The following is a 23,381-nucleotide window of genomic DNA, read 5'->3' as shown; positions in this document are numbered from 1 at the left end:
ATATTTGATTTTAAGCCAAGAAATACATCAGAGAAGTCTACCTTAGTGAGGGAGTGAGTGAGAGAGAGAGAGAGCTATTTTAAAACTTAGGTTATTGATAATAGCTATTCACTTTGTAAGTGTATCTAGCATGACCGTCATTACAAGGCGACATTTGTAAAAAGCTTCCACTATGTTCAAATCGATGTAGTAATCATATTCTTTAATAGATCCAGTATATATTACACGAATAATTCGTTTATATACACGCTATAGAACCCATACTGCAGTCAAGTGTGACTATGGATTCTTATTTCATAAAAACCTAATTGCTCCTTTTCTACAGAGAAAAGGTTTCCTTCATGCATTACTACTTCGAGGTCTGTCTCTTTTGTGCTAAGGCATATTCTTGCAAATTCTAGATTCTATGTGTGTATAATGGGTAAAAAGCCTGGTCCTTACATGAAATCCACAATAAAATATCCCGAGAGGGCAGCATTAAATAGGAATAATGCATTCCAATTGTAATCCTTCAGCATATAGGCTATGAACCCGACAAGACAATTACTGAAACTCCAGACATTCATAAATATACCAGACATAATGATACGCTTTTCTTTGGGGTATAATTCACAAACCAAAGTTGTAGAGCTAAGAAGAAATGCCTGAAAGATAAAATAGTACAGAAAATTTCTAACGTAAATTGAAAGTGGATAAGATACTGCAACAAGTTCATATATCTTTCCAGTACTGAAGACTTTTGGAATTTTAACGTGTGGTTTATTTCAACGAATCAATGTTATATGCTTAATCAACAGTATAGGGTCGAACATTTCCGAGCTAATTGGGTCTTATTCTAGAAGATGGTTGGTTGTACGTATATGTCATGGCAGTTATTCAGTATGTGTGAACCAGACAGTTGTTTACCATATTAACATTCCATCTTGTTGAAGAAAAGTACCAAAGCACTTATTTGCAACAATTAGAATGCTAGTGTTTCTGTATGTGTGGGTGTGTATGTGTATGAGTGTGTGCGTATGAGTGAATGAGTGTGTGTTGTATGTGTGTGTGTAAACATGTATGCATATCTTTTTCTTTTTTTTTTTAGGATATTTTTATAGAATAAGGGAAATAGTTTCTAACAAGCAAAAACTCCATCATTGGAGCTTAGATAACAAAAATGGTGGTTATATTTATGTATGCATGTATGTATGTATGTATGGATGCATGCATGCATGCATGCATGCATGCATGCATATATGTATGTATGTATGTATGTATGCATGCACGCACGCACGTATGTATGCATGTATGTATGTATGTATGTATGTATGTATGTATGTATGTACGTACATATGTATGTACATATGTAAGTATGTGGTTGAGTTGGTGTGTTGGTTGAACTGCCAATGCGTACATTCAAGTGCGTGCATTTATTGACATAAGAATCTCACACGGAAATCTTTTGGAATGTCTTACAAATCTCAACTGTGCCACTAATAGATTGGATTGGGAGAATCCGCGTCAGTTTCTTTTGCTCTTTCTCCGTGAAATGGAGTACTTGTAGGCTTTTGTGCAATTTGTTGAATGTATGTATGTATGTATGTATGTATGTATGCAGGCATGCATGAATGTATGTATGTGTACAAGTGTATAATTTTAGACTTTACCTCTCTTAGTATTCCAATGAAAAATCTCATGGCTGCAAACAAGTAGTAGAATGGCGAAAATGCACCGAATAAGTTGAAGATTATCAACAGAGCACTACTTGATACTCGTACAGGTTTCCGTCCAAATCTTTCGATCAAATAAGGTGATATTAAACCACTAATCATTTGACCCACGATATAAAATATTTGGGTAGATTCAGCTAATCCTTCTTTGTTACAGACCAGATCCCACTGCAAAAACAAATGTATTTTACAACTAGGCAGAATTACAATGATTTCTCTCTATCTGTATATATATATATATACATACATACATATATATATATATATATATATATATATATATATATATATATATATATATATATATATATATATATATGTATATATATATTTACACACACGAATATTTATAACACACACATCTCTCTCTCTCTCTCTCTCTCTCTCTCTCTCTCTATATATATATATATATATATAGGGAGAGAGAGAGGCGGGGAGAGATACACACAGAGACAGGGAAATAGAGAAGGAAACTGGTTACGTATTCTCTGTGGAGCGATGCTTACATTATGAAATGGCCCATCTGATGATAACGTCCACTTTTATTACGCACATCGAAAGTATAGAAAGAATGCACTCTTATTCTTCGTGTTTTACCCGCAGCCAGTCTGCGTAACGTTAATTTCAAATTTTGGCATAAGGCAAGCAACTTAGGGTCAGGGTGCAAGTTCACTACACCGAACATAGTACTCAACTGTCACTTATTCTATCAATCCACATTATATATATATATATAGGGAGAGTTTACGAAAAAAACAAAAGACGAAACAGGTGGTGTACAAAACAAACAGATGTATTAGTATAACGCTCAGGAATAGAAAAATCTTTTACGTTTCGAGCCTACGCTCTTCTACAGAAAGATACACAGATAAAACAAGGAGAGAAAAAAATGTGTGTAGTAGCTAGGGGCTGTGACCATGCTGAGGTGCCCAGTTTCGTGTGACTGGTTTTTATTTCCTACTCACTTTCCAGCTTTCTCCCTCACTCTCTGTCTGTCTCTTTCTTTCTCTCTCTCTCTCTCTCTCTCTCTCTCTCTGTCTATCTATCTCTCACCCCGGAATCTGGTGAAGTATATACATATATATAATTAATATTATAAAAACCAAGAGAGAAGATGGAGATAAGATTAATAAAAGTTTATTGACAAGACCAGACCTACAATTGTTTCAATTCATGACTTACAATAAAAAATCAAACAAATTTCTTTTAACTAAATCAATTTAGTGCGATTACTACAAGTGAGAATATCTTCAGGGAAGGACGTACAAAGAAATTTATCATATTTAAAACATAATGAAAACATTAAAAAGGCAGAATACAGTGTACCATTAAAGTTTAAAATATATACATTAATAAAAATATATACAGTTATAAAAAATAGTTATAGGCATAAATAAATATAAATCACAATAATGATAATGTAGACGTGCCTATATATATATATATATATATATATGGACTGCGTGTTCGGTTCTCTTTTTGCTATCTGTGATTTTATTTTTGATCTATATAAATGAAGATATTTCCTCCGTCTGGCTGCTTTTCTTTCTAAGAAAGGGGAAGTTAAATTGCGGAACAGTTTTAACTGGTTGTATTTATTTATCACCCGACGAGATACATCTGCACCACCGGATGCTCCTGAATCAATTGCTGAGTGTCCCACCCATGGAAACAATTGTTGTGATGTGTCGAAACAATTGTTGTGATTAATAATACATTTTCGGATATTCCATCTTCCGTCTTCCATTTGCAATATATATATACATACATATTGGCATTAGAATTTGCAATATATATATATACATATATATTTGGCATTAGAATTTGCAATATATATATACATATATATTTGGCATTAGAATTTTTCTTTTGCCCTTATTTTGTAAATTATTTATACATATATATATATATATATATATATATATATATATATATATATATATATACATATATATATATACGTGTATATATATATATATATATATATATATATATTATATATATATATATAATGTATATATGTATATATATATGCATATATATGTATATGTGGAGGCGCAATGGCTCAGTGGTTAGGGCAGCGGACTTGCGGTTGTAGGATCGCAGTTTCGATTCCCGGACCAGGTGTTGTGAGTGTTTATTGAGCGAAAACACCTAAAGCTCCACGATGCTCTGGCAGGGGGTGGCGGCGGTCCCTGCTGTACTCTTTCGCCACAACTTTCTTCGGTTGGCCTGCTCGCTTAGCCAGCGGGGTGGCATAATTTGAAGGCTAAAACAATGCGAAGCGCATTGTGACCAGCGATGTGTAGCAACATCTGACAGCCTGGTCGGTCATGGTGATCACGCTGATATATATATCAGTATGCTGGAGTTTTCTATACATATCATAAGGGGATAAAATTTTAACAGAGATTACTTTTGCGATTTTAAGGAAATGATATAAATTAATAACAGCTATAACATTAGCTGGAGTTATTAATTATCATGATTGAAAATAGGCTGAGATTATACTGCTAAAATGGACAAAAATATCAGCAAAAATATGCTGCAGATCATTTAAATTCAAAATAAAAATAATTATAATATTAAACATATTATGTAAATATAATGTTTGACATATGTAAATGTAATATCTAACATATCATCTAAATATAAAACTAAAACTCACTGACCTGTATACAATTTTCTACAAAGCCATCTCTCATATGTGACATTGTAATATCGTAACAGTATGGAAGGAATAATATATTCCTTGATATTATAAAAGACAAGATAATGGCAATGTGCTGGCAGAATCGTTAAGCACGCTGCACAAAATGCTTTCGTGCATTACGTTCTGAGTTCGAATTTCGCCTAAGTCGACGTTTCCTTTCTTTCTCTCGGGGGTGGGGGCGATAAAAGAAGTACCAGTCAAGAACTGGGGTCGATGTAATTGACCTACTCCTCCCATAAAAAACTTTCTGGGCCTCTGTCAAAACTTGAAACCATTATAAAAGATGGAATAAAGGCAGTGAGCTGGTTCAATCGTTAGCTTGCTAATAAAAAAAAAAAACGTTTAGCCGTATTTCTTCCGGCTCTACGTTCTGAGTTCAAATTTCGCCAAGGTCGACTTTGCCTTTCACCCTTTAGAGATCAATAAAATAAGTATTGGATGAGCATTGAGGACGATATAAAAATTTCAGACCTTGCACCTATAATAGAAAAAGACTACAAAAGTGGCAACTAGACGGCCTTTGATGAAAAAATTGCTGAAACAGAGTTTTATCTAAAAATGTCGGGCCATGTAAATTACATTGAAATAAACAAATTTTTTTCCATTAACTTAATCATATCTGTATTTTACGAATAACTGATTTTACTTTATTCGCATTGGAGCTTTGATTTCCACTTGAAAGATGTGACGTACATGTCACATTTTCAGGTTATGTTCTAGAACGTTCCAAGTTGTTTACTTCAGAAAATAAAGAGATGATGTAAAGCTTAAACAAAGACAAAATAATTCCGAAATAATGAAACAACAATTTTAATTCTGTAACAGATCTCAACCTACCTGTGACACAATAGATTTATCAACTGGTGTGGTGTAATAATAACCATTCAGACAGTCCAGGGTTCGGTTCTCACCTGTAACCTCTCCATCGGTATTGGTGATGTCTATGGAGCACTTATCATATAACAGGTTGACTTCTTCGTTGATCGATATGTTGTACTGACTAAGCTGAAACTCTGTCAGATTATTACATCTGTATTCAGGTGTGGTGGCTGTAAAATAGGGTTCCTCAACATATAAAACAGTACTAGGAATGAGCAAGAATTAGGGCTTTTATCAAGGGTAAAACAGTTCAGTAATGATTTTAATATCGATTTTGGTCTCGATAAATACTCAAAAGCAACCGTTAAAAGGAGAAAACTGACAACATCAATCCATCTTCACCTAGACACACCTATAAGCAGAATTAAATCCAGAAGGAACCTTGGCCTTATTGAGGGTGATGGTTTGCAGCATGCACAGATGAAGATGACTCTAAAAGAGCCCTACAGAAGTGTAAGGCAGTTCTTGAAAACTGAATAGAACTTAGAACCTTTTGACATCTTAGTAGTACCTGTTGTGCAATATGGTTTTATTTTATCAACAGTTGGAGCCTAGCTGACCTACAAAAAATGGAGACAAAAAACAGAAAAGTCCAAAGTGCCAATAAAATGTATCATCAAAAGGCAGATATAGACCGACTCTACCTGTCAAGGAAGAAGTTGAAAGCGGGTTGATCAAACTAGAATTTTCATGCAAAGCTGTCACAATTGGTCTGCAGAAGTGCTTAAGTAAGACCAATGGATTGGGTGATAAGCTTTGGGGGAGGACACGGATCTCAGAATGGAATTTGGGCTCAAGAAGTGCGGAATAATCTACCTAAAAAGAGGCAGGGATAGAATTGCTGAAAAGAGACCTGACTAAACAAATTGAAACGGAAGGATCCAAATACCTTGGTGCTCTAGAGTTCAACGAGATAATGGAAAAGGAAATGAAAGAACAACTGAGGGTAGATATACTGAACAGAGACCTGATTAAGCAAATTAAAACAGAAGGATACAAATACCTTGGTGTACTAGGGTTGAACGAGACAATGGGAAAAGAAATGAAAGAGCAACTGAGGATGGAATTTTTCCGAAAACTGAGATTGGTGTTGCATTCAAAATTGACTAAAATAAAATCAAAGCAGTTAATACGTGGGTGATAGCATCACTTCCGTTTGGAGCGGAAATTATAAAATGGCAAATGAGAAAAGTGAAGAAAGTGGATACCAAGACTAGAAAGATGTTGACACCGATAGGCTGTACTTATCTAGAAAAAGGGGTGGGAGAAGCTTAATCAATTGCCAGGACTGGGTGGTATGTAAAAAATGCCCTGAATCCACTGTTGAGACGTTCGAAGAAGGTCGGTGTCATCAAAACTGAAAATTGTGTAACTAAGGAAAATTTTAAACAAGAAATGAACAAAAAAAAAAGCATGGAAGGAAAAGAAAATGTACGGTCGGTTTACAAGAGATGTGAAGGCCAAAAGAGATACAGAGGACCGGTGGCTATGGACGAGGAGGAGTGATCTGAAGATAGAGACAGAAGCACTCATATGTTAAGTACCAACTATATGAAGAGCAGAATAGACAACACTGCCGATAACGACAAATGCGAGGTGAGAGGGGTGAAACGTCATGGCACATCGTTAGCGAATGCCTGAAATTGGCACAACACGAATACAAAAGGCGCCATGACAATGTGGAAAGAATGATACATTGGGAGCTCTGTGGAAATCGTGACCTACAAAAAGCGAAGACGTGGTATGAGCAAACTCCGGAAAGAGACACCGAAAATGAGAATTGCAAAATCTTGTGGGATGCAATGATCCAGTGCGATTACCCGACCAAAGATAGGAAACGGGACATTGTTGCGGGGAATACAAAAGAAAGAACATGTATGATAATCAACAGAACATGCCCCGGTTACAACAGGATCAACGTGAAAGAAGAAAAATAAACAACTATGAAGATTTGAAATGGGAAATACGAAGGTTGTAGTCAATTAGGAGAGTAGACGTGACACGATTAGTAATTGGTGCAGTCATCTTCCAACATGGCTGAAAAAGTTCGGTGCAAGTGTGAAGGTAGAACACTACAAAAATCGGCATTACTTAGGACTACAAAAATTATTCGCACGGTTCTTGAAGCATGACCAGTAAACAAGTGTCACCTTAGTCTGCTGGCTGTGGGCAGCTGACACTTTCCACCAAGCAGTTAATACCAAGCTGTGAGGTGTCATATAACAACAACAACAACAGTAATAATAATTGCAATACCAGTTACTGGCTCTCATGGCTTCTGATCTTAACTGATTAAAAGTGTTATCATGTACATGTTTTGTATAAAAGATGGGCTACAGCAAATATTCGACGCAATACCACAGAGCTGCTTGTCAGTTGTTTGACCTTACCCACTTGAGCATATCCTTTAGGGGCTGACAATATGTGCATCTCTGATCATAGGCAGAAGTAGTGGAGAGCATCATAGCCATGTGTTAAGAAGAATTCCTTGGGGATTTGAATAGTTCACCTTTGGAAATAGGGGTGTTTCGTTCAACATCCTCAAACAACCCTAATTCAGGAACCTTTTGAGAGGGATGAGCTACTCGTCCTGAAGAACATTCTAACTAGGCCCCCACCTGCAAAGTCATGTGCTGCTTATTTTGATATGGGATCACCATGTCGCAGATTCTTTCTATGTCTTCGAATGTGGCAAAAAGCCACATCTCGGCACCGCATCCCTACCAGTTCAACATGTTCGTTCTTCTCACTGGTCCCAATTCTGGACTGTCCTCAGTGGCAGCCAAAATAACCGCCACCAACCACTCTGTCTTTATTTCTGGTGGTACTCCTCCTATTCGGATTCGAACACAGCACCTGCCCCCATGCGTGGGCAGTAGCGCTATTTTGTCCAAACGTAGAATAGTGGTGAAATGTGATGCCGCCTCTTTTTGGTGCAAACTTCATCTCCACCGTACCGTATTTTCTTCCTCTGCTTACAAATGTTGCTTTCTTCATTACGGCTCCCATACATTCTTCCACATCATCCTCTTGCGTGCGGTACACTACCGTCCTATCACTCTTGTCATTAACCGTTTCCTCCTTGGGTGGGTGGGGGGATCAGCTTAATTGTGTCTCTCTCTCTTTGTACAGACTTCTTACTTCTTTTTATTTTTTTCCATATTAAACTTTAACTGCTTCGTTTCCAGCTGCGTAGCTGCTCCCACTGCAGCAGTTCTTGCGTAGCTTTCGAAATTGAAAGCTATTTTTTCACCCCCAAAACGGGGAGAAAAACAGCATAAAACAACGAGAGCAAAAAGCGATTAGCCGGATAGGAATTTTGAAATGAGAATATCTGAAATAAACTTGACTGCTCTCACAAGTGAGAATACTAAAAATGAACCCGAACGCTCTCAAAAATTAAGTAAAAAACCGGAAAAATGATCCAGAATCCTTGGCCGGTACCTGATCGATCCCAACACTATGGAATAACAAGAAAAAGATGGTATAGGCACACCCCAGAAAAGGTCAAAGAAAATGAGAAACCGACCACATACTGGGATATGCCAATACACACAGGTAGAGAAATTAAGGTCAATAGGACGGATATAGTTGTTAGTAGAGATCGCCAAGAAAAAATGCTTTCTAATTGATATATCCATACCAACAGATGACAAAGTTTCTCTAAAAGAATCGGAGAAACTCAAATTACAACGATCTGGAAAGAGAGGTAACTCGAATGTAGAGCCGGAAAAGAGAAACAATTCCTATTATAGAAGGTGCATTAGGTATGATAGAAACATTCAGATAGAGATATAACAAAGACACCAGGACTTACAAGTATATAAAACATACAGGAAGTAGCACTACTAGGCGCCGCACACATTCTGCGTAAAACACTTCTAATACAGTGAAAAAAGAAAGAGCACCACAACAGATCACAGCACATACCCAGGGCACACAGAACTGCGCTCGATAGAGCACTGAAAGTACGTGAGTAAACTACTACTACTACTACTACTACTACTACTACTACTACTACTACTACTAATAATAATAATAATAATAATAACAACAACAACAACAACAACAACAATAATGATGATGATGATAATCGATAGTCGACAGATATGACAGGTTAGATTGGGAGGTTAAGCAGTTCTGGTCGATGAAAAAGGTGGTAGTAGTACCAATAATAGTCGGAGCCCTGGGAACAGTGAGTAAAAGTCTTGAGAAGTACATGGAAGAAATAGGGACTGCAATACGGGTAAGCATTTTCAGAAAACAGCACTGCTTGGAAACGCTTGAAAACTCCGGCTGGTGCTCGAAAAATAAGGGGTGTGGTAGTGAATAGCTGACCCCATAGTACATCACCAGCGTTAGAGGCTGTGGTGAAAGACAATAAAATGATGATGATGATGATGATGATAATAATAATAATAATAATAATGAACGGCAGTTGTGTCAGTCATCATCGGTGCTTTTGGGATAATATAAAATGGCGCCCTTGAATACTATGATCAAATACCAGATCCCAGGACATCAAGAAACAAATAATTGTGTGCAGCCCGCATCCCAAGGAAAATACTGTTAACCTGAAAATATTTGAACTTTTCAAAACCTTTTAAACTCACAAATATTACAACAAACTTTTAAAGAAATCTTAAATAACAGGTTTTGGTTTGCTTTTCCTGAAATATATCATCCCTACTCATAAATAACACTCACAGTAAAACATCTAACATGCTGTTTCTTGAGATCTCTGGGTGAGACTTAGACAAAGCTCGTATAAAACAAAGCAACAACAGCAACAAAAACAATAGCAAAATGCCAACAAAAAAAAGCATAGACATGTTATATACATCACAGATATATGGGGACCTTTTCAAGGGCAGGGCTACATACAAATAGTCAAAGTTAATAACATTTGGGGTATAACGATGTAACACCACGTACTAATCTTCACGATAAGATAAACAAAAACGTACCCCATCTTGTGAGAGATAAATATTATTTAATAAACACAATATATATTTCTATGAGCTACTAATAATTTCATAATATACTGTCTTAGACATTTTCCTCACATGAAACTGATAGCAGCTCATAAAAATATATACTGTGTTTAATAAATAATATATGTAAGCACACACACACATACAACGCAATCGTTATACATACCAAAGTATACGTAGAAGAAACTGTTAGTTGACACTATAAGTACAGGAATACAGAGCATTATGTATTGAGTCATGTGGAAAAATTTGGAATCTCCCAAAGAAGTCATGATTCCATCGACATCAATCTGGGAAGGCTTCATCTTGTTCTTTTCTGTCTTTGTTTTTTTTGTTTGGTTGTTTTTCGTGTTTGTTAAATATTACTTCTGAGTAGAAAGATAGTGGATGGCAGAATTGGTAGGAAGCCAGATAAAATGTTCCACTGGATAAAAATATGATGGTTTACATAAGTTCATACTGAGTCAGAACCAGGTTTAGGCAACTGAGAGATTAATACTTGTTAATCATACCTGCGGCATCATAATATAAATCCTAATTGAGTAGTCAAATCGATTCATTCAAGTGAGCCCTTGCATGAAATCTGGAATGAATTTTACTAAAATTAATTATTTTTGTCCACATACAAGTTCTTTGATTTATATATAATATAACACAGGTAATTCCAGCTGGTAGATTATAGTTGTATTCCTATGCACATGATTTCTTTAAAATATATTATCTAAAAAAATAAAAAAAAAAAAAAAAAAAAAATACGTGCTGCTGAATATAATTTCGAAATTAACCTACACTACTTTTCAAAACTATGTACTCACATGTTTTTTAAAGCTATTTTGAAATTTAGCTCTGTATTTAAGTGTTTTTAGCTCTGTATTTAAGGTTACAAATCAGCTGTAACCCTAAAGGTAAGTAATTAAATATATTCACCTCTAATACGTGTTGACATTTTATGGTTTATGTACATATATATGTATGCATGTATTTATACCCATCTGTATGTGTGTGCGTGTTTAAATTTTGATTTGACTTGTTTATCAACAATAAAAAATGTTATCATAAAAATTATTTTACGTCTGCTGAATTGAATGTTATAAACTCAGGGGCATAATATATTGTAAATGGTATTTCATTAATACTTTGAAATGTAAACCTTGTACCTTTATTGTCACTTTACAACACCTGATTTTCCAGTTTTCCTTTCTATATTAACACTTCAAAACTATAAAACCACTAATACATTTTCATTTCTTTCCAGATTGTTTCGGGAAAATATCCGACTCAGTCATATTCTTTGTGAACCGGATTATACATTTCCAGTTTGCTTAAAGCTACAAAGTTTTCCGAAATTGAACAAGGGAAGATTCTTGCACTGAAAGTCGAAGGAATGAGTAACCGGAAGATTGCCGGTAAAATTCGGCCAAACAGAAAGCCAGTGGACAATTTTCTGAAAGTTCCTGATGGATACAACGGGGTTCATGCTGGTGGACTTTCCAAGGCTATATCAGAAAGGGATGAAAGGGCCATTGTCAGAGCTGTGAAGAAGTCACGCTGCTCTTCTGTTTCCAAAATCAAGGCATCAGCAGGAGTAGGAGCATCGATATCTACCATAAGAAGAGTGATTTTGAACCATTGTTTCCACTCGAAGAAGTGGCTGAGACGTCCGTTATTGTCTCCTTCCCACAAAACTCTTAGATTGATGTTCGCTCGGCAGTATCAGACGGAAGATGGTGAATGGACTGGGTTTCTTTTCTCCGATGAGAAAAAATGGGATTTGGATGGCCTCAACATTTATAATTATTACTGGGCAGATAAATGTATACAAAATTCTACTTATTCCACGTGGCAGAAGAGCAGAGGAGGTCATAGTGCGGGGAACAATTTTTGCCAATGGGCAACTGCCACTTGTTATCATGGATAGTCGTTTCAATGCTACACAATACATCGCTATGTTGGACGGGGCTCACACTGAACGAAGAAGGAGGAAGGCTCCATAGCGAGAACTTCATATTTCAACAGAACAATGCTCCTATTCATAAAGCAAAGGCAACTTTGGATATCTTCCATGCAATTGGAGTTGAAGTCATACCATGGCCTGTAAGAAGCCCCGACTTTAAATCCTATCGAGAACGATTGGCGATATGTCACGAATGTTGTATACAACGAAGGAAAGCAGCATTCATCTGTTGATAAACTTGAGTTGGAAATAAAGAAGACCTGGAATTCCACTTGATCTGCTGCAGAAGTTGATTGAGATCATAAGACCGCATGTCTTTGAAGTATTTCAGAAAGGTGGTGGTCAAGCACACTATTGTTGATGAATTGCATGAGAATATCATTGAATTATATCATAATTTCCCTGTTTTGCGTACCTTTTGCAACATTATTCAACCTGGCATTATAGTTTTGAACAGGGATTTCTTGCTCAGTATGATTTTTGAATTATTACGTAATTTATTTTCGGATTTCAATAAATTTGAATATCGCAATGCCTTCTTCTGTTCCATTTCCTACCACAAAAAAACAGATAGTGCTCTAGCTTAATAGTTTTGAAGAGCAGTTTAAACTCAGAATTATCTAACTTTTGTTTACTGTCTATAGGAACATGAGCACATTTCTATATATATTTTCAATAAATATTTGACTTATTTTCTGTATTGATTGACAGAAAATCCTGGCTTTAATTACAGTTCTGATCGGTGGTATATACTGTAAATTCAAGAAAAATATCTTTACATGAATATTAATGTTAGTTTTTGCATTACAACAAAAGGTCTGAGAAGAAATTCCTGCATAATATTTCGTAAATGAAGTGTTATATATATAGATATATATATATATGTTTAAGTAGCTGAATGAATTATCCTAGTATGGATAATTCGGTTAACCGATACCCGGGTAGCAAATTTATGTCAGAAAGCACGGTTGAAGCTACATGCCAAGGGCAGAAATCACGTGCTTTCATGTGGAAATTTGTGTGTTTTTTTACTATAGATAAATGAAGTCGAACGATGATTTAACAAAATTCCTTTATTCAAAACATGTCGAGAATAAAGGAATTTTGTTAAATCGTCGTTCGACTCCATTCTTTCATTTATCTATCTATCTATCTCTCTCTCTCTCTCTCTCTCTCTCTCTCTCTCTCTCTCTCTCTATATATATATATATATATATATATATATATATATATATATATAATCTTAGTGGATCCATATGCATTCATAGAATCTTGTGGTTATCACAGAAAGCTTCTCTAGCGGACTCAGCTAACAAACCACATGGTAATCCAATACAGAGGGGTATATTGCAGAGATCCATAGAGCAAAAATTCAGTAGAATCGATCGATGAAACGATTTCCTGAGGAGTATATAAACCATAAAAAGTTTGGAGGTAAGAGAGGTGAATATGTTTATTTAACCACTTGTTATCCTTAGGTTTACGGCCGTTTCGAAGCCTTCACCTTCTAATATTAATTTCAGTATATAATAAATTATGCTTACATGTCTGCACGCTACACATTATACAATACAATTGTATATCCACTAATCGATGCAACTGACATTCTTTATCTGCATTGATTTGTGAATATAAAATTGTATTTATATGCGTAGCATACATCGTATGTAACCGTAATTTATTATACACTGAAATTATTATTACATGAAGAAGGTTACAAATCAGCTGTAACCCTAAAGGTAAGTAATTAAATATATTCACCTCTAATACGTCTTGACATTTTATGGTTTATGTACATATATATGTATGCATGTATTTATACCTATCTGTATGTGTGTGCGTGTTTAAATTTTGATTTGACTTGTTTATCAACAATGAAAAATGTTATCTGAATTGAATGTTATTTACATTGTTCATAGTATTACGTAAACCGAATACAGTTACTGATTCCTAAGATTATGACTTATTCAAATTCATAGATAACAATGTGATATATAAAACACAAAAGCAAAATAAGACAAAAGTGTGCGACATTGAGTTAAATTTCACCTTCATCAGCTTTGGCTGTCACCGTCATAGATTGCTAAATTTAGTACAAGTCAAATTATTGAGCAAATTTATTCCACTATACTCGACTTACAAACTTTGTAGACATGTTTCAATGTTAGCCTGTTTGATTTTTAATTTGTTGATATGTACTGGATGTTTAGGCACTCCTTTTGAAAAATTTGTTTATCTCGAATAATGTTTTTTTTGTATATAATGATGTATGTTTTGTTATTTTGACCTATATATAAGAGTTTGTGTTTCTAATATATATTCTTTCGGACATTTAAAAGTTTAAAATTACAGCTGCATATTGAAACAACCAAGGGGTTGTAAACAGGAGCATTGCTAGGATCTAAAGTTAGTGGGAGCGAACACATAAAAAAGGCACCAAGACATATACCAAACAATTTTTAACTCATGCCTTTTATAAAGGGTGCAACTTGAAACGATATATGCCATATTATTCATTGTAAGTATCAGCTCGGAGTGAGAGGACAGGTGTTAAGGTTTAGGTAAAGTGGAAAAGGAAGGTATTAATGTCTATTTATTAAATAAATGAATTCTAGTTTAGGTGTGGCCAGAGAGAGTATTTAATTAAGTGGTCAGTAGGGATAGCTAAAAATAGATGCTTAGCTTAAGTGGGTATTCATAGGATAAAACTACAATTAAATGGATAAAAGCTACAAATTAAATAACTAAAAATTGAGAATTAAAAGTTAAATTTGAAGAATTAAATCTAGCTAGCGTCTAAGATACTTATGTTGATAAAGAAGAAATGAAACTAACAGAGGAATGGTTGTAAGCATGTTTGTAGAAAGAAAAAAGGCTTAAATAGAGAGGCGTGGCAAGATAATTGGAAGAGATCGGATAATAAGCTGAAGAAAAATGTAGAGAAGAATGCTCTATAGAGATAACAGTTAAAGTTATTGTATCAATAAATCAATAACTTCAAGTAAATAAATTAATAAATTAACTCATACATAAAGAAATAGAAAATTATTTAGTAAAAGTTATGCGGCAGAAAATAATTTATCAAGCATTTTGCTTGAAGACTTTCATTTTCCCTTGAGAGAAAGTACTATAAATTTAATTTTTAAATCTATAGATTATTTGTCTACGAGAATAATTACTTGTGTCCGCTTAAACTCGTTTCAAAGTTTGGGAGAAAGGCAGCAAATACAGGGGAAGTGTTACGTCGAGTGCATCGACCCCACTCCCCAACTGGTACTTGTTTTATCAACCCCGAAAGAATGAAAGACAAAGTCGATCTCGGCGAAATTTGAACTCAGAAGATAAAGCTAGACGAAATGCCACTATGCATTTGGCCTGGCGTGCTAACAGTTCTGCCGTTTTACGTTAACTCTCAAAGATGTTTCTCGAAACATCACACCAACAGTTATAACATTTTGAGTTTTTAATGAATTTAATCTTGCCGGTACCAACCGCACGAAGTCTCTAGTAATTCTTATGATTATCTTATTTTTAGATGCATTTTCGATTTTGTTTAGTTTCTTCATATAATGTTCCTGTCCCGTTCTGTTGAATTCTTCGATCGTCTACAGTAAAACACGGTTTGCTGTTTCCGGTAAAAATACTCGAATAATAATTGAGGAAGCTATGCATCCGAATCAGTAATAATATCAGGAGCCTATAGAAAAGCCAAAGCCTGTGAATAAAACAATGAGTGTATAAAAGAAATTGTTTAAAATAACCACATTGAAGGAGAGACGGGGATCATGGTCAACAGCAGAAAATTGCACAATTCCACCCTAATATGATACTTGTTTTATGGTCAACAGTGAAAGACAAGTTACACGAAATGGTCAATTTTGGTTATTCATCTCCATATAAAATGAGTTAACCAATCAAGAGAGTGACTTTCTCCGAGAAATGTAGAAAAAGTAGTTGCTGTAGAGCAGTAGTTCCCAACCATTTTTTGCCAATGGACGGCCTTTGAATCGTATTTTAGTTGGATGGATACCCATAGCCATTCGATGTTTATAATGTCCTATTGTATTTTTACAATTCAATTGTATCGGGATTTGTATCAAAAATAGTTAAAATATCTTGTGCATTGTGGACATATAACCAATTTATTGCACATAAACTTTATTTGTCTGAAACACAGTTTTTTCATAGCCTCTGATAAATTATTGTGGACCTGCAGTTTACTATATTGCATCTGTGGACCCCCCAAATTTTATTTGGACCTCGGATGAGAACCTCTGACGTACAGGAAAAAAACCATTTGTATCGAATAAAAATGCCCAAAGCACGATATATACATACACATATACATATGTATCATATATATGTATACATATTCAAATATGAGATAGAAGTGGCCGTAGTGTAATAAACATTATCAACCACATATATCTAACGTAATATGCTTTGTGTATTTGTTTGTAGGAGGATTTCTTTCGTGGTGGAGAATATTCTCACAAAATTCCGAATCTTGAAATACCTGAAGGTCATGGACAGGTGAGATAACTCAACTGCAATCCCATCAAGAATTGATGAACTTTGATGTTTCGAGATTTTTGTGGCTTCTGAACATCGTGCACCCTAGCAGGATCGAAGATGAATCATAGTGCCAGTCCACAATTTAAGTACATATAGTGTTCAAACTATGTGCTGGTATGCTCGGACAATGCATACATAAGGATGAATTCAAATATGAAATAGAAGCAGCACTAGAGTAATATTATCAGCCATATACACTTAACGTATATGCATCGTGTTATTTACCGGTAGGCTGTGATTTGGTGTAGTGGAGAATACTCTCTCACAGCACCGATATTAAGATATAATAATAAACTCTGACAACTGCCGACATACTCAGAGATTTTTTTAACTAATCTTCCCATGATGACAAATACATACTAGTCTATTGGTAAATTCGACTTACCAAGAGATAATATTCACTTGAGAAAAACACATGACCTAATACACATTCAACATGCTCAAGTCTTAGAAGATACTCATTTTGAGAGACAACTCATGATAACTCAGCACTTTTAAACCATAGTTACACAAATGAAGCTAACCTTAGCAAAAGTATGAACAAAAACAGCAGCAAAGTACAAAGAAAAGAGAGTTGGGACAAGGACGTCACCCTGCTTGACAACATTCTCTACAGGAATGGGTCCCGCCATGCTACCACCAACATTGACCCAAACCTCCATCCCATCACGAAATGATTTAATTGTAGATACAAAGTGATCCGGACATCTAATCTTGCCAAGTATTTTCCATAGCAAGGCTCTATTCACAGTATCAAATGACTTCGTTAAATCAATGACAAGATCCATAAACTGGACAAGATCCATATACTGCTCATAGCATTTCTCCTGCATCTGTCTTGCTGTGAAAATCATATCCATTGTCTCTCTACCAGATCAGAAACCACACTGAGATTCAGATAAGACGTCATTTACGAGACACCCATTCAGGCGGGCAAGAAGAATATTTGCCAGAGCAATGCCAGCAGCTGATAGTAGAGCAATAACTCTGTAGTTACCACACATTTTTCTGGTTCCTTTTCCTTTATAGAGAGGAAGAATAATTGCATCCTTCCAGTCCTTAGCAGACCTATCTTTATATGTGTATTTGTTTATCTGTTGATTTGTCTGCTTTATCACCAATAAAAAATAATATTATTAAAATTAACTTCAACTGTATTGAATGTCATTTATATTGCTCGTATATAGTTACTGACGCAGGAGTGGCTGTGTGGTAAGTAGCTTGCTAACCAACCACATGGTTCCGGGTTCAGTCCCACTGCGTGGCATCTTGGGCAAGTGTCTTCTGCTATAGCCCTGGGCCGACCAATGCCTTGTGAGTAGATTTGGTCGACGGAAACTGAAAGAAGCCTGTCGTATATATGTATATATACATATATGTGTGTGTGTTTGTGTGTCTGTGTTTGTTCCCCTAGCATTGCTTGACAACCGATGCTGGTGTGTTTACGTCCCCGTCACTTAGCGGTTCGGCAAAAGAGACCGATAAAAATAAGTACTGGGCTTACAAAAAATAAGTCCCGGGGCCGATTTGCTCGACTAAAGGCGGTGCTCCAGCATGGCCGCAGTCAAATGACTGAAACAAGTAAAAGAGTAAAAGAGAGAGTATATTACTCAAATACATACATAATAATGTGAGCTGTAAAAAGGAAAACAAAACACCCTGCGACACAGTTAAATTCCACTCTCATGAACTTTGACTGTCACCTTCATGGGTTAATGAATTTAAGTACAAGTTAAATTATTGAGCAAATTTAATCGACTATACTCAACTTATAAACGTTGTTCTCATGTTCCTATGTTGCTTTGTTTGATTTTTTTGTTGATATGCAACTTAAGACGAGACTTTCAAGTACTCCCACCAAAATATACGAGTCTTTTCTTCTTGTTAAAATTCATAATTGTTTTTCTCGAATAAAGTTTAGTTTTGTATATAATAATCTATTTTTTATTATTTTCATCTGGATATATATATAAATATATATGAGTGTTTCTTTCGAATACATATTCTTTCGGACGTTTAGAAGTGTGAAATTAAAGTCACAATTTGAAATAACTGAGAAGTTGTAAGCAGGAGCGTCGCCAAATTCTAAAATTAGGGAGAGCGAACACATAAAAAAGGCACCATGACACATACCAAACAGTTTTCAGCTCATATTTTATAAAAGGTACCAATTTTGAAAAAATATGCTTGAGGAGAGTGAACGCTCATTCATTAGCCACGCCACTGGTTGTAAGGTGTTACTTAGAATATGAACATGAATATATATATATATATATATGTATATATATATTTATCAATGGAAATAGTAGTTGTGATACCTGTGCCGGTGGCACATAAAAAGCACCATCCGAACGTAGCCATTGCCAGCGCCACCTCGACTGGCTCCAGTGCCGGTGGCACATAAAAAGCACCATCGAATAGTGGCTGATGCCAGCGCCGCCTTGGCTGGTTCCGTGCCAGTGGCACGTTAAAAGCACCAACCGATCGTGGCCAATGCCGGACTCCCCTGGCACCTGTGCAGGTGGTACACAAAAAGCACCCACTACACTCGCGGAGTGGTTGGCGTCAGGAAGGGCATCCAGCTGTAGAAACACTGCCAGATCAGACTGGAGCCTGGTGCAGCCCCTGGCTTTCCAGACCCCGGTCGAACCGTCCAACCCGTGCTAGCGCAGAAAATGGACGTTAAACGATGATGAAGATGATGCCGATGATATATATATATTATTCAAAGAAATTCCAACTCTGTCTGTTTATGTTTTATTTATATTCTTTATAATATTATGTAGAATATAGAATATATAGTATAAATAATATATATGTATAGTAAAATGAAATGAAGTATTGATTGTCTCATTGAATAGATGAAATGTTGAATATAAAATATTAGGGGACTAATATACTTTCATGCGTTATAGCAGTCTTCAAGGTCCCAGGTTGTGACAGGAGTGTATATATATATATATATATATATATATATATATAAAAGGAGATGAAGAAAATGCTGACAAAATAATTTAAGTAATTTAAGTAATTTAATTAGGTGAAAGTTCTTTTTACCGGTTGCGCATTTGTTATGCTTATCAAAAGATGTTTTTTTAAGAGAGATAGAGTTACTTCCTGATAGATTTTTTCCTCTTATCTGATAAGAGGAAAAAAATCTATCAGAAAGTAACTCTATCTCTCTTAAAAAAACATCTTTTGATAAGCATAACAAATGCGCAACCGGTAAAAAGAACTTTCACCTAATTAAATTACTTAAATTACTTAAATTATTTTGTCAGCATTTTCTTCATTCCTTTTTTATATATCACAACTCATGTTCCACATCTCCTTTTTTAAATATATATATGTATATATATATATATATATATATATATATATATATATATATATATAATATATATATATATAAAAGGAGATGAAGAAAATGCTGACAAAATAATTTAAGTAATTAAGTAATTTAATTAGGTGAAAGTTCTTTTTACCGGTTGCGCATTTGTTATGCTTATCAAAAGATGTTTTTTTAAGAGAGATAGAGTTACTTCCTGATAGATTTTTTCCTCTTATCTGATAAGAGGAAAAAAATCTATCAGAAAGTAACTCTATCTCTCTTAAAAAAACATCTTTTGATAAGCATAACAAATGCGCAACCGGTAAAAAGAACTTTCACCTAATTAAATTACTTAAATTACTTAAATTATTTTGTCAGCATTTTCTTCATTTCCTTTTTTATATATCACAACTCATGTTCCACATCTCCTTTTTTAAATATATATATATATATATATATATCTATATATATATATATATATATATATATATATATATATATATATATATATATATATATATATATATATAGAATATATATATATATATATAGAATAAGAATAGCCTGGGCAAAGTTTAGTGAGCTCTTACCGCTGATGGTGACTAAAGGCCTCTCGCTCAGAGTAAAAGGCAGACTGTATGATGCATGTATACGAACAGCCATGCTACATGGCAGTGAAACATGGGCCGTGACTGCTGAGGACATGCGTAAGCTCGTGAGGAATGAAGCCAGTATTCTCCGATGGATGTGTAACGTCAGTGTACATACTCGACAGAGCGTTAGTACCTTGAGAGAAATGTTGAACCTAAGAAGCATCAGTTGTGGTGTGCAAGAGAGACGATTGCGCTGGTATGGTCATGTGGCGAGAATGGATGAAGATAGGTGTGTGAGAAAGTGTCAATCCCTAGCAGTTGAGGGAACCCGTGGAAGAGGTAGACCCAGGAAAACCTGGGACGAGGTGGTGAAGCACGACCTTCGAACTTTAGGCCTCACTGAGGAAATGACCAGCGACCGAGACCTTTGGAAATATGCTGTACGTGAGAAGACCACGCAGGACAAGTGAGCCCAGCCCACTTATGCATGCCTTTCCTCCCTTGGACACAAAGACCTGTTGAGGCAAGCGAAGTCGAATTCGAACCTCATCCGACGACAGGCACCCATGCCAACCCCCTTTGCTTGCGAAGACATGTTGGGGCAAGCGAAATCGAAATCGAAATCGAATTGAACCAGCCAGGATCCCTGGTCTGGTGGTACGTAAAAAGCACTATCCGAATCGTGGCCGATGCCAGCGCCGCCTCGACTGGCTTCCGTGCCAGTGGCACGTAAAATACACCAATCTGACCGTGGCCAGTGCCAGCCTCGCCTGGCACCTGTGCAGGTGGCACATAAAAAGCAGCCACTACACTCACGGAGTGGTTGGCGTTAGGAAGGGCATCCAGCTGTAGAAACATTGCCAGATAAGACTGGAGCCTGGTGCAGCCTTCTGGCTTCCCAGATCCCCGGTCGAACCGTCCAACCCATGCTAGCATGGAGAACGGACGTTAAACGATGATGATGATGATGATGATGATATATACTGATAGAGAGATATGTAGATATAATGTCAATACGCATATATGTACATTTTTATTTATTCATATGTATACACATTTATATCTGTATATCTACATTTCTCTAGATAGGTAAATATGAAAGTGTGTGTGTGTGTATGTGTTTAATATATAAATTCATACAATCACACATACACACAAGCACATGCACATGCATACATACATACATACACATGCATACATATATATATATATATATATATATATATATATATATATATATATGTGTGTGTGTGTGTGTGTGTGTATGTATGTGTGTGTGTGTGTTATGTGCATGTGTATGAAGTGTTGGAGAGGAGTCAATGAGATTAACAGAGGAATGGTTGTAAGCATGTGTGAGTGTGTGTAGAATGAAAAAGGCATGAAATAGACAGGCACGGCTAGATAATTCAATGAGATCGGATACTAAAATGTAAAAAGTGTAGAGAAGAATATTCTATATAGAAGGTATTTAAAGGTATTTTATTAATAAATCAGTTAATTTGTTAAAGTAAATGAATTAATAAATTACTTCATAAATAAAGAAGCAGTAGAAAGTTATTTGGTAAAAGTTATGGCGAAGAAAATTTATCAAGCACTTCGCCTGAAGACTAATATTTTCTCTTGAGAGAAAGTACTATAGTATAAGTTTTTAAATACACAGTATATTATCTGTCAACGATAGCAATTATTTGTGTTCGTTTATACTGGTTTCAAATTTTGGCACAAAGACAGCAATTACGGGGCAGGGGTTACGTCGAGTGCATCGACCCCACTGCTCGAAGTTTTATCAACCTCGAAAAGGTGAAAGGCTAAATCGACCTTGGTGGAATTTCAACTCGGAATGTAAAGCCGGACGAAATTCCATTAAGCATTTTTCCTGTCATTGTTAACTCTCAAAGACCTTCCTCAAAACATCACACCAATATAACTATAACATTTTGAGTTTTTAACGAATTTAATCTTGCCGATTCCAACTGCCCTAATTCTCATGATTATCTTATTTTTACGATGCATTTTCGATCTTGTTTAGTTTCTTCATCTTTTGTTCCTGTCCCATTCTGTTAACTTCTTCGATTGTCTGCGGTAAAACGCGGTTTCCAGTTTCCGGTAAAAATACTCGAATAATAATTGAGGAAGCTACGCATGCGAATCCTATAATAATACCAGGAACCCATGGAAAAGCCAAAGCCTGTGAATAAAACAATGAGTGTATAAGTGAAATTGTTTAAAATGACCACAGGGAAAGAGAGACGGCGATCAGGGTCAAGATGAGGAAGTTGAACAATTCCACCCTAATATACCGATTTCATGGCCAACAGTGAAGGGCAAGTTACAATAAATGGTCAATTTCGGTTATTCCCCTCCTTATAAAATGAGCTAACCAATCAAGTGAGTGACTTACTCCGAGAAATGTAGAAAAAGTATGCTGTGGAGCATAGTTCTCAGCCATTTTTTTGCCTATGAATTCCCTTTGAATCCTATTTTACTTGGATGGACCCACATAGCCATTCGATGTTTATAAAATTTAACCTCAAATCAACCATGATACAGCAAGCCTATGTTGCTATAAAAACATCTCTGGTTATTAAAGAAGGGTTTTATTAGGGAAATGGACCCGGAAGTTGTTGTTC

General features: G+C 35.6%; 2 protein-coding genes across 3 annotated transcripts in view; both read right to left on the bottom strand.

Moving 5' to 3' along the window:
* The window catches only part of LOC115217702 (solute carrier family 22 member 8-like), a 122,266-nt gene that overhangs the window by 19,801 nt on the left and 79,084 nt on the right, over positions 1-23,381 (bottom strand). The window contains exons 1-5 of one of the 2 annotated variants that reach the window (XM_036507387.1): positions 10,811-10,876; positions 10,465-10,722; positions 5,263-5,474; positions 1,650-1,880; positions 442-644 (exon numbers count right to left, since the gene is read on the bottom strand). In XM_036507387.1, the coding sequence (XP_036363280.1) occupies positions 442-644; positions 1,650-1,880; positions 5,263-5,474; positions 10,465-10,603 (785 nt within the window). In that variant the 5' untranslated portion in view covers positions 10,604-10,722; positions 10,811-10,876. Of the gene's footprint in view, positions 1-441; positions 645-1,649; positions 1,881-5,262; positions 5,475-10,464 lie in introns of those variants that run through there. The other variant, XM_029787457.2, reaches the window with a different exon arrangement.
* Positions 22,042-23,381, bottom strand: part of LOC115217700 (solute carrier family 22 member 6-A-like) — a 52,023-nt gene continuing 50,683 nt past the window's right edge. The window contains exon 10 of the mRNA XM_029787455.2: positions 22,042-22,939. Coding sequence (XP_029643315.1) covers positions 22,754-22,939 — 186 coding nt within the window. The 3' untranslated portion in view covers positions 22,042-22,753. The remainder of the gene's footprint in view (positions 22,940-23,381) is intronic.

The sequence above is a fragment of the Octopus sinensis genome, linkage group LG11, assembly GCF_006345805.1.
Source record: "Octopus sinensis linkage group LG11, ASM634580v1, whole genome shotgun sequence".
Classification (NCBI taxonomy): domain Eukaryota; kingdom Metazoa; phylum Mollusca; class Cephalopoda; order Octopoda; family Octopodidae; genus Octopus; species Octopus sinensis.
The sequence above is the reverse complement of the archived record's forward strand: the minus strand, read 5'-3'. Positions and strand labels throughout refer to the sequence as shown.